The sequence below is a fragment of the Brachyistius frenatus genome, unplaced genomic scaffold (assembly GCF_029030835.1).
Source record: "Brachyistius frenatus isolate BFR_SWC_R1_liver_20210118 unplaced genomic scaffold, ASM2903083v1 Contig_14, whole genome shotgun sequence".
In the NCBI taxonomy this organism is placed as follows: Eukaryota; Metazoa; Chordata; class Actinopteri; family Embiotocidae; genus Brachyistius; species Brachyistius frenatus.
The window spans coordinates 2,603,130-2,615,487 of record NW_027210613.1 but is presented as its reverse complement, the minus strand read 5'-3'; the positions used below and the strand labels follow the sequence as shown (position 1 = coordinate 2,615,487).

The following is a 12,358-nucleotide window of genomic DNA, read 5'->3' as shown; positions in this document are numbered from 1 at the left end:
AGCGAGTATGTTTTGTAATTTCGGTGAAATGAACCTTTAAACAAAACTTTTTCCATTAATTTAGAGAAAGTTTCCATTATCTCAGGCTAAGCTTAGCCTTAGATAAAATGAAAGGACAAGCTACTTTACAAATTGAACAAACAGTCCATAATATAATACTAATACCATGGTCTTTAGGGGAGTTTGAATGTGTGCAGGTATGCGTGTGTACATATTTATGTGTATATGTGTACCTGAGCAGTGGGGCAGTGGACTACTCCAGTGTCCATTGAGTTGACAGGTGAGTGATGAGTCTCCTATGAGCTGGCGGTCTCCGAGGCACGAGTAGCGCACTGTGGAGCCAAAGGTAGACTTCTCCCCGCTCATCACGCCATAGGGAGGCGTCCCTGGGTGGCCGCAGGCCACCTCTACATGACAGAGAGCGAGGCCACGAAATATTATTATTGTTGCATGCCTCAACACACTTGATAAAATCACCATGCACGCTATACTGATGCCACTGGGACACAACTTTAGTTCCCATTGTTAAAAAAACAGCTTTATAAGATAAACATTTCATTCCCATTATTTGTATTTAAAAGTAAAAGATTCATTGAACTTTTTTCTTTTCTTACAACATTAGCATGGGGAGTTAAAGCACAAGCAATGTATGCGTGTGCCACATTTTACCCTGAATTTAAGTAGGTCCATACAGAAACCATTTTTTTGTCCTTTCAGAATGTTATGCCCACAGTTTAAGAGTTAAATGGTTCAGATACAGATACACATGAAGTCCAACAAAATTAGGCAATATCCTTTGCCTGGTTTCTTTCGAGAAGCTCTTTGGTTAATCTGGATAATTATTGTAAGGATTCTAGTCCTGGTGAATTTTGTCCAATGAGTTTTGATGCATTTGGCTGAATCTGAGAAAAGTGGTTGGTCTCAAACACTTCTGCTTTTATCCTGCTCCTGCTGTCAGCAGTGAAATGAATGAATGAATCAATAAATGCCTGTATGCCAGTTCCATTGACAACCCCACATTTACTTTCCTCTTTCTATCATTTTGATAGAAGTTTTTTTTTTGTTTCATCGGGCCAGATTCTTTTTGTTCCTGGCCTCATCCTGCTCTTTCTGTTTCTGAGGCTGATCAGAGGTTTGTATTTATTGAGGTCATTAAGGATTTTCCATCCACAACATTTGTGATTCTTGGTCAGGTTCCTTCCCATTTTCTACTTTTCCCGTACCCACCCGCTTCTTTGAATATATTACTACACTGAATACATACTATAGGAACTGTTAATTGTGGCAATCCAACTATGTTTGATATCTTATATTATATTTAATCATGTCTAATTTTTAACATCTTCACTTACACAGACTTTACCTCACCGACACTTGGCCCCAGTTTAAATGTTAACTCAACTCTGAGACATGTATGAGCTCTTTTGTGCATAAACATCTCTCTTTTGTGATGAAACATCACACAGCTGCCTGAGAAGCATGTACATGTCCACTTACTTTTGAATCCTCTCAATTAGCGTACAATTAGAGCTAGCTTGTCTTAAGTGTTCTTCAGTGTTGAAGTTTTCAAATTAAATCAGAGACTTGACACTTTTATTTAATATGTGTTATTTAATTTTAATATTTAGTGTACTGAAACACACTCAGAACGAAAAAAGTCAGCAGTTCAAATACTTATGGTCTGAAGTGTTACTGGACACTCCATAAAATGGTCACTGAATAGCACTTGGTACATCACTTTCTTTGACCTTTATGTATGTTTAATCAACTTAGTATCATAATGCATGGCAAGTTTCTGTAATTTTGCAAAGTTAATTTCGTAAAAAAGAGTCAGTGATGCCTGGAGCAGTAAATAAACATTTGAGACCAACACTCCTGTGTATCTCTTTAATTACTATTCTGTTTGATAAAATAAATGCTGCGCGTCATCTCTCTACCATGAAATGAAGTGGTTTTTGAGGCTGGGAGAAAAAAAGGAGAGGTGTTACTTATTGTAATTCAAGTGCTTGGTTTTGAGGGAACATTAACTATAACTTGAACAACAGGCCCTATGACAGCTCTCTATAGTTCTCAGTTTGGCACAGTGCAACATAACCACGGCATCCCACACCGCAAAGATGCTCCAGAAGAGAAAGGGACACAAACAAGATTGAGGAGATTCAGTTGAGAGTGAATCCTTTCTCTTAATCTTTTAATTGCAGCACTAGTTAAGTTTATTTACTAACTAATGTTTGCATAAAATACTCTAATTACATAAAAATGTGGTAAGGCCAATGTACTGAATGGTTGGCAGAGGACAGACATGCAAACATGCTTAATAACAGTTTGCCACATTATTGCCAAGGTAATCAAAAAAAATGTGCCACCGTACCAATGCACTCTGGTAGAGGTTTGTCCCAGTGGCCCACCGGCTGGCAGGTGAGCACTGATGAGCCGAACAGGTAATATCCAGGGTTGCAGTCATAGAAGACAACACTGCCAAATGTAAAGTTCCCGTGTTCAATCTTGCTCTCCCGGATAGAGTTGGCAGGGATACCCGGATCTGTGCAGTTAACCACTGTGTTAAGAAAAAAAGAGATTAAGAAATACAGTTATGCCATCATTAATTCCTCAAGTAGTTTGATCATAATGGAAAACTACAGACAACAGAATATTGACAGCAGTCCAATTAATTTTTATAGCTGCAAGGATATTTCTGCCAAGATAATTTTAGGCAAATTACAGTTGAAACTGCATATGATTACTTGTTGAACTAAATGTTGAAAAAAAAGGCTCTTGCCCTTTCCAAATATTCCTGTGGCCTAGGGTGCAGTCTTATTATGTCTGTTTATGGATACAATTGGCTATGTATATTCTCTTAATCATAAGCGTGCTGTGCTATTATAGTAATGGTTGGCAGATCAGTTCACGGCAAATTTCTCATTAATATTAATGTATAATGGTTTTCAAAGATAATGTAAATGAATTATTGATGTACAACACAGGACAATAATGTTTACTTGAGCCAAAGTGAATATTCACATCTTGGCAATGCCTCCAAACCCATATGAAAATGTATGATCTCGGTCCATGTGGTTGCTATGGCATTATAATGCATATCATGCTAATACACTGCAGGAGATTAAATGTAGCATACAGCCATTCTTAATTAGACTATTTATACTACACATATTGTACAGTTACTGCACTGTAAAGGTTTTGTTATAATATTTTCAGCTATACTGTGTGATGGGGGGTGGCATGATAGTTCCCGTCATTAGCACTGTTGCCTCACAGCAAAAAAAGGTTCTGGGTTTGTTCGCATGTTCTCCCTGTTCCCTTTATATAACATAAACTATATTAGATTTAAAAAAAATAGGTCCTTCTCTGAGAGTGCTTCTTCGGTTGTTTTCAGCTTCAATAACAGACTGATGTGCTGTGGTAAGCATATGGTCTGAATTTGCTCTTTTCTTCATCACAGCTGTTAATTACCCGCTGTACACCTTAACTTACTCGAGCTCTGCTAACACACTTATAGCTCTCCTTTTAGTGACCTCATTGCTGATCCCTCAGTTGTTTACAAGCTGTTCAGGTCTGCTACCAAGTTTAGCTTTGCAGTTAGTGATGGTTTCTCTCTCTCATGTCTTGCTGTCTGCTGCTCAATGTGTTTTATGTTGAGTTATCCCTCTGCCTCCTTTAGTAACAACGAACACATAACGAATGTAGTTTATTTGGTGTGATGGAGGGAAGGCACAGTGGATTAGATCATAAAAAAAACAACTAAAACTTTAAATACTGCAGCCGCAAGGAGCCGGGTTTCAGCTTCTTCCATTATCCTAAAATGATTAGCATTTCCCAGCATGCCTTAGTTCTTCCTTCATAACTTTTGAGAATAAAGCAATCAAATTAAATAGGTGTAAATGATGGGTAGGAATTATGCTTACTACTGATCAAATATGAGGTCTTGGAACATTTCTATGAAGACAATTAATGATACATAAAATGGGCTATTATTCAAAACCATAAGTGTCCAAAATGGGAACATGATATATAGCTATATATAGCTGTGGATCAGTTATATAAATACATTGCCATCCATATTCTGTTATTTTAAAACTAAGGCTCCAGCGACCTGCAGTATGGATCAGTAGTTAGAACCTTAAAATAAAAGGAAAACTTGATGTGTACAGTCTTTCTCTACATCTACAATGAAAAAAATATTGCTAAATCTTCAAGACTCAATGTATCTCCCAGCCTTGTGACCAGGTTCATTGGTGATTCTAAAATCGTTGTGGGTGTAAATGTCAGTGTGAATGGTGTCTGTCTTTCTGTGTAGGTCCCATGATGGACAGTCGATCTGATCAGCTGGGATAGGCTCCACCCCCTTGTCACCCTTTCCAGGCTAAATCAGGTTTAGATAATGGATGGATGTGTGATGGGTTTCTTTATTGCTTTTGCCTATTATATCTACTGTGGTCATGCATACTGTATGTATCAAGCTATCTGCACAAGCTGTACTCTGTCAATAATTATTTTACTTGAATATGGCAAGAAGACAACACAATAGTTAAGTGGCAATCCGCCTAATTTACTCCACTCGGCCTCATCGCTGGGGCCGTTTCCTGGAAGCCGTGCAGTCTTTCTCTTTGGTTGCAACCTAATTTGCATAAATGCTATCTGTCAGCATGCTCACTCCTGAGTTAATAATAGAGCTGTTGACATGACCTAATCAGTGGCTTTTTCTGTTTATTCTACAAACACAAAGACAAGCGAGCACAGGCTATATTAAGCACTGCCAATAATAATAACGCCCAGAGCTTCCTCATGAAAACAAAAGGCACATCTATTGTCACAGAGGCACATTTGTTTAAGAAGCAGTTAAACTCTCTACTGACAAGGTGGTTCAGACAGCTGAAAGTAAATAAGGGTGAAATTAAGTTCAAAGCAACATCAAATTAAATCAATAATGCAAATGTGCAACAAATCTGGCTTAATGTTAGAATTTTCTTTAGTGGGAACAAACAGACACATTTTACAAAGGGAGTCATGACAGATTAATATGATCTCCCTCTTTTGATCTTTCACCAGGTCTGTCTCTGCAGGGCTATTCACAGTGCTGAAAACGGTGTTTCTTCACATCTAGCTGCCAACAAAACGCATGCCAAGAGGAGAGATATTTTCAAATGGGCAAAGTCTGGAAAATCTAGGTTTGGCCAACAAGATCCAGAGGTAGCAGACCAATTAAAGCCACACTGGATACTATTCAAATCATTCATGTATCCCTTATAATGCTAATTTCATGATCTCCTATCATCTTTTATAGACTTTTTAAACCAGCATACAGTATTTACCTACATTAAAATATATTTTTTTTAAAAAGAGCTTCCATCATGGGGCTCAGTATGATACTGTCTGTTTCCATTTTATTTGGAGGACTGTAAAGCAAACAGTGGAACATATTTTTTAATTATTGTCAAACTGTCAAAATTAGTCTAACAGGTAAACATTTCTCTGTTATGGTAGCAAACAAAAACCCCTGCTTCACTGCTGGTTGTGAACACACCACTAATGAGCCTGACCTGGGCAAACTACAATTGGTCACAGCTAGGAAAAAACGGGCCATCATCTGACACGCCCAATAAGATGCCTTCCACTGAGTGCAGTCGGAGCTCTCCTGCCTTCAAAGTAATCTCTCCCAGCAGCTCCTTGGTAAAAACCTGGCAGTAAAATTGGAGAAACAATTCCCGACTTACTCTCTGCTTTCCATACCTTCTGTTGTAAGCTCATTATTGTGGTTCCCTGCTTTTGCTCTGAGGCCAAGGCTCCAGATGTTGTTGCCTCTACCCAGAGAAATTCAGCAAGTAGGGACTTTTTTTTTTTAATGCCAATCAATACATTCAGTATCTGAGCACCACCTCTGTCCATCCTGCTCGCCTGCCTGTGCCTCTGTGAGCTGGCAGTCACTGTCATGATACATCTGCTGGCTGCTGAATTCTTGTGGTCATCCTCGCTTCAGATCCCTGTTCCAACATGTTGGCTGGATCATATTTCTTCTCGCTGGCAGCTACCTGTCCCACTTATGGCTAGCCTGATTCACAGAAGCAGTCGTAGATAAAAGTGGCCTCTGTTATGAAAAAAAAATGAAAACACCTTTAGGTGCAGTGATACCCCGCTCTTTAGAAATGGGTCCTTGCAGATGGGTAATTAGATCCACATGAATATGAAACCTATATCTTATAATAATTCTTTCTTTTAATTCTGCTTTGTTTTAACTCTATAGAGGCATCGCCTGTGGTCTGAGCTGAGGCAAACTTGGTAGAGACAAGGGGTGCAAAATTAATCATATCAAAATCACAATCTCTATTCATGCCTCTTCAAGATCTCATTTGTAAATGCCAACAATTCTGCAGCATTTTTATTCAGGACATCAGCTGCATCATAACATGCGCTCTTACTCTGTCCCTCAACCAATAAGAGCGCAGCGTTACATCAAACGATGCAGAGTAGCAGAAACAAGCAGTGAGGGAAGTAAAACTAAGCATAAGCAAGTGCGAGACAGAAAGAAAGAAAAATAAAACAGAAAAATACTTGTTCGAAGGTTGTGTTTAACAAAAGAAGACAGAGACTGAACTCAATTGTTTTTATGTTCAATATAAGATACATGAAAAACAAGGATGTTCTAAAAGTTGATGCCCTGTTTCAGGCACCTTTAGATTTTTGTTTGTTTTCTACTTTATCAAGTAAATAAGTCTACAAAACATTTATATTGAAAAATAAACATATACAGTGGGTACGGAAAGTATTCAGACCCCTTTAAATTTTTCACTCTTTGTTTCATTGCAGCCATTTGCTAAAATCAAAAAGGTTAATTTTATTTCTCATTAATGTACACTCAGCACCCCATCTTGACAGAAAAAAACAGAAATGTAGAAATGTGTGCAAATTTATTAAAAAAGAAAACCTGAAATATCACATGGTCATAAGTATTCAGACCATTTGCTCAGTATTGAGTAGAAGCACCCTTTTGAGCTAGTACAGCCATGAGTCTTCTTGGGAATGATGCAACAAGCTTTTCACACCTGGATTTGGGGATCCTTTGCCATTCTTCCTTGCAGATCCTCTCCAGGTCCGTCAGGTTGGATGGTGAACGTTGGTGGACAGCCATTTTCAGGTCTCTCCAGAGATGCTCAATTGGGTTTAGGTCAGGGCTCTGGCTGGGCCAGTCAAGAATGGTCACAGAGTTGTTCCGAAGCCACTCCTTTGTTATTTTAGCTGTGTGCTTCGGGTCATTGTCTTGTTGGAAGGTGAACCTTCGGCCCAGTCTGAGGTCCAGAGCACTCTGGAAGAGGTTTTCTTCCAGGATATCTCTGTACTTGGCTGCATTCATCTTTCCTTCAATTGCAACCAGTCGTCCTGTCCCTGCAGCTGAAAAACACCCCCATAGCATGATGCTGCCACCACCATGTTTCACTGTTGGGATTGTATTGGGCAGGTGATGAGCAGTGCCTGGTTTTCTCCACACATACCGCTTAGAATTAACGCCAAAAAGTTCAATCTTGGTCTCATCAGACCAGAGAATCTTATTTCTCATAGTCTGGGAGTCCTTCATGTGTTTTTTGGCAAACTCTATGCGGGCTTTCATATGTCTTGCACTGAGAAGAGGCTTCCGTCGGGCCACTCTGCCATAAAGCCCCGACTGGTGGAGGGCTGCAGTGATAGTTGACTTTGTGGAACTTTCTCCCATCTCCCTACTGCATCTCTGGAGCTCAGCCACAGTGATCTTTGGGTTCTTCTTTACCTCTCTCACCAAGGCTCTTCTCCCACGATTGCTCAGTTTGGCTGGACGGCCAGGTCTAGGAAGACTTCTGGTTATCCCAAACTTCTTCCAATTTAAGGATTATGGAGGCCACTGTGCTCTTAGGAACCTTGAGTGCTGCAGAAATTATTTTGTAACCTTGGCCAGACCTGTGCCTTGCCACAATTCTGTCTCTGAGCTCCTTGGACAGTTCCTTCGACCTCATGATTCTCATTTGCTCTGACATGCACTGTGAGCTGTAAGGTCTTATATAGACAGGTGTGTGCCTTTCCTAATCAAGTCCAATCAGTTTAATTAAACACAGCTGGACTCCAATGAAGGAGTAGAACCATCTCAAGGAGGATCAGAAGAAATGGACAGCATGTGAGTTAAATATGAGTGTCACAGCAATGAGAAATAAAATGAACTTTTTTGATTTTAGCAAATGGCTGCAATGAAACAAAGAGTGAAAAATTGAAAGGGGTCTGAATACTTTCCGTACCCACTGTATTTCATCTCATCCAATATATATGTCATTTCATCCAGAATCATGCAGCCCTGGCAGAGACCACTGACTTCATCTGTCAAGGTGCATCTGAATCCCTCCAGTACTTTAAGTCAGTCAGGCTGACAGTCATTTATCCATTCTGCAGCTGCTGTGCTGGGCCTTACCTCTGCATGTCGGTGGCTGCTGGCTCCACTGGCGGTTGGCCTGGCACTGGGCTGTTGAGGGTCCCTCCAGGGTGTAGCCTTTGTTGCAGGAGAAGCGCACCACGTCATTGTAGTTGAAGCCGTCGCCTGTGGTGCGGCCATAGATTGGGCTACCAGGGTGGCCGCATGTGACGGCTGAAGCACAACAACCAGGGACGTGACAGAAGCAGAAGGGAGAGAAGATGGCAGGCAGGAAAGAAGGGATACAAAGAAGAGAATGTGGAAAGACAGAGAGAGATTAGGGGGGAGAGAGAAAACTCAATAACGATGATCGAGGTCATGTACAGTGACACCTATTATCATTTAATTAACCTCAGAGGACAATGAAGAAATTAGGATTAAGACATGATCTCAACTGGAAAAGAGTAAACGGCACATTTCAGTGCATCAATAAGGTGAATTAGAGATTCAAATTATGAATGTATGTATGTATCAATGATTGACGGATTTCAGCGCTTATTTAACTAAAGGAGATGGATGCTTTGGGAATTGCAAGAACCTTTGGATATTTTATAAGACGCTAAATAAATCTTTACTGATTGATTTGTATTTCAATAAGGAAGTTAAATCATCATATTTTTGACTAAACTGTTATTTTTTTCTGAATACAAATTGGCTTTCTTCAAATTTAAACAAATTACAATCCACATAATTAAAAAATAGCTTTTACAGAAATAATCAATAGGCTCTTTTTTTCATATAAATTCACAGAGGAAAACACTCCATACGTCAGTTAAAGACCAAACAAAACCCTCCCCCTTTATATATTTTTTTTAAAAAGGTGCACTAACTCTCTAAACCCTCCTCTCTCCCTCAAATCTTAACACACACTCCTGACGGTACTTTGCGGTGAATAATTGAGTGTGAAGTGGTGTTAAGGTACTTACAGATACAAACAGGGAGCAGTCCGGACCAGTCGTGGTCCTGCTGACAGATCCGTACTGAGGAGCCGATGAGCCTGAATCCGGGGTTGCACTGGTAAACCACTGTGTCTCTGTATCCAAAGTTTTCTCCGATCACCTGCCCGTTCACAATCTGCTCTGGAACGCCACAGTGACCGGCTGCAGGATGATGACAAAAACAATAAAATAATAAGCATGTTTTACCTTGTCTTTTTGTGAAATGTTTATCATTTTCTGTCAACTGAGACCATAAATCTTTTTACCATTAGTATTTTACACTCTTTTTTTTTTTTTTTTTTTTACACTTAAGGAGGTCCAATTTTTTGCACCAAACACCATGCACTTGACAATATAAATAATAATGAATTGTCTGGTGCAATGCTTTAGTTGAAGTTTCTATCATTGCAGAATGATGGCCTGCAGTGGCTTCCATTGAACTAATGGCTGACAGTTGCAGGGTAGAAACCTAATTTTGATTGTGTTTCCATGTTTGAATAACTTTGCATTTTGACAACAGTATTATAAAAAAGGAAATGAGGAAACTGCTGTTTTAAATAGGTCTTGGAATTATAATGCGGACAAGCAAAATCAATTTGTTTATTCACGAAACATTGGATTTGTAACGCATTTTTCAGCTCATTATCTCTGATTTATTATTTCTAAATTCATATGGCTTCAACGTCACTATAGTGATAACTCTGCGAGTACATGCATGTGATTCTCTTCAAAATCTGTCCAATACGCTCATGCACATAATCGTATTACTTTCAGCTACAATAAATCCCTTTCAGAGAGCAGGAATCTTGCTGAGATTTCCATTGCCACTTAAAACCTGGGAAATTGCCACTGACTGTGAGTCTGATTTCCCTAATTTACTCCTGCACCCGGAAACTCGCCCGAGCATTTTATTACCACACTCCAGTTGAGAGCAGCGAGATTCTGTGAGGATAGCATTGAAGTGGGGCGACTATCCCGAGAGGTCCCTGGCTATGTTAACCTTGTCAGTCATATCACTAAACAAGTGAAAGGTGCCCGTCTTTTAATGAACTGAAACAATCTGGAGCGGAGCTTGGAGTGCTTTTGCCACACAGTTGATAAATGGACTAATGCATCTGCCAGGGAAACCTTCACATTCTGCTGCTGCATGGGTTTGAATACAGCTCAAGTAATTAAGTGTGTCTCATTTTCTTGCATAGTACAGAGCTGTGATGAGCTGTGGTAAGCTGAGCTCCAGCATATTTTTCTTGTTTATATATCCCAACAATGCCTCAAATTGTGCGAGTACAGCTTGGCAAGTGTCACATTTAACATTTTAGAAACACCAAATCAACTTGACTCGGAGGCTTTACTTTTTTCATCTCACTCTTTCACTCTCTATACACTCATATCTCACCATTACATCTCATTAACTTCATGCTTTTTCTCTCATAGTATTTGCTTATTATCTGTTGTCCCTCCATACAGTTCCCTCACTCGCATAGTCTCTGTTCTTTCTTTTGCAGATGTCCCCAGCCATGGAGCTGCATGTCTCTGCTCTGTGATTGTCGTCTCCACCAACAGACCAACAGTTCATGTTTTGGATCTCTATGCTGTCCTTTTCTCTCTCTGCTCTCCTCCCATCCCAGCCGGTCGAGGCAGATGACCGCCTGATTCTGTCGGAGGTTTCTCCCTGTTAAGAGGGAGTTTTTCCCTTCCCTCTGTTGGAGGTTTTTCCCTCCTAGCTTATGTGGGAATTGTTGAATTGTTGAGTTTCTCTGTATAATGTTGTAAAGTTACGCTGTAAGGACTTTAGTGTGTTAAGTGCCATGAAATAACCTCTGTTGTGATTTGGCCCTATATAAATAAAATTGAATTGACTTGAATTGTACACAATCCCTTTTCAATCCACTGGAGGTATTTGCCAAAAGTGCTAAAACATTTGCGTGTTGTGTGTTGCAGTGGCATCGTTAAGTACCAGTATGAATTCAAAAATACTGTTAAATGTTCTACAGTCATTGGCCATTCACATTTGTCAACAGAGGCAATTATAGCCACCCTCTGCTTCCCCATCTGGTTCTATTTTTGACACAGCGGCCCGACTAAAAGGGCTCATACTCTGTCTGAACAGACTGCCAGCGGTTTTTGACCCAGGTTAAGGCTGTCCTTCAAAAAGTTGAAGAGAACGTTTAGACCCTGCTTACCCAGGCACTGAGTCTCCATCCCGCTCCAAAGGCCCGACAGCAGACACTCTCTCACAGTAGATCCAGTTAAAACATAGCCAAGGTTACAGCTGAAAATGCCAGATGCTCCAAAAGTAGTTTGCGTCCCAATTTTCTTCCCATTAGGAGGAGTGGGGAGATCGCCACAGGAAATGACTACAATAAGATGGAGAGGACAGTAAGAAGAAGAGGAAGGAGATGGAAAAGCGATCAGAAGATGGAGCAAGAGAGAAAGAAAGAGTTAGCTTACATCTTCAGCATCAATGGGAGAGCACTGTCATTTACACCCATCTTACCAACCCTAATGCGTTAAAGGATTGACCTGCACTATTTCATTGGGAGGATAATGATGGTGTTTGCCTTTGTCCCAACATCTTTCAACATGCTGGCTTGCAACTGCTTTTGCCATTACTCAGGATTTTCAGCTCTTTTGCTTTTTCAAAAAGCAGAGCAAAGCTTTTTTTTTTTCACTTCTTACAATAAACATTATCTAACCCAGGCTGAGACGGGAATATGTGAAGAGTACAAAAGTGAACCATTGAGATGCTGATTAAGTGAGCTGTGAATAAGGTATTCATTTTTCAAGCCTTGTAATGTTACAGTCTTTGAATCTGGTATACCTGAGGCGAGGCGGGACACAGATGTTTCAATTTGGCTGGATAACAATGTTAAATGGTTTCTATTCTATCTATTCAGTGAAACTAATGAAACACATATAGGGTGTGTTTGAGGAATGGGACTACATGCTACATGCGTGTATGTGCGCAGATGTT

At 40.0% G+C, this 12,358-nt stretch overlaps 1 protein-coding gene across 3 annotated transcripts in view; it reads right to left on the bottom strand.

Annotated features, from left to right (window-relative positions):
• Positions 1–12,358, bottom strand: part of LOC138617846 (CUB and sushi domain-containing protein 3-like) — a 229,538-nt gene that overhangs the window by 44,007 nt on the left and 173,173 nt on the right. For all 3 annotated transcript variants that reach the window (XM_069693161.1, XM_069693160.1, XM_069693162.1), the window contains exons 52-56: positions 11,568–11,741; positions 9,373–9,546; positions 8,447–8,620; positions 2,372–2,557; positions 234–407 (exon numbers count right to left, since the gene is read on the bottom strand). In XM_069693161.1, coding sequence (XP_069549262.1) covers positions 234–407; positions 2,372–2,557; positions 8,447–8,620; positions 9,373–9,546; positions 11,568–11,741 — 882 coding nt within the window. The remainder of the gene's footprint in view (positions 1–233; positions 408–2,371; positions 2,558–8,446; positions 8,621–9,372; positions 9,547–11,567; positions 11,742–12,358) is intronic.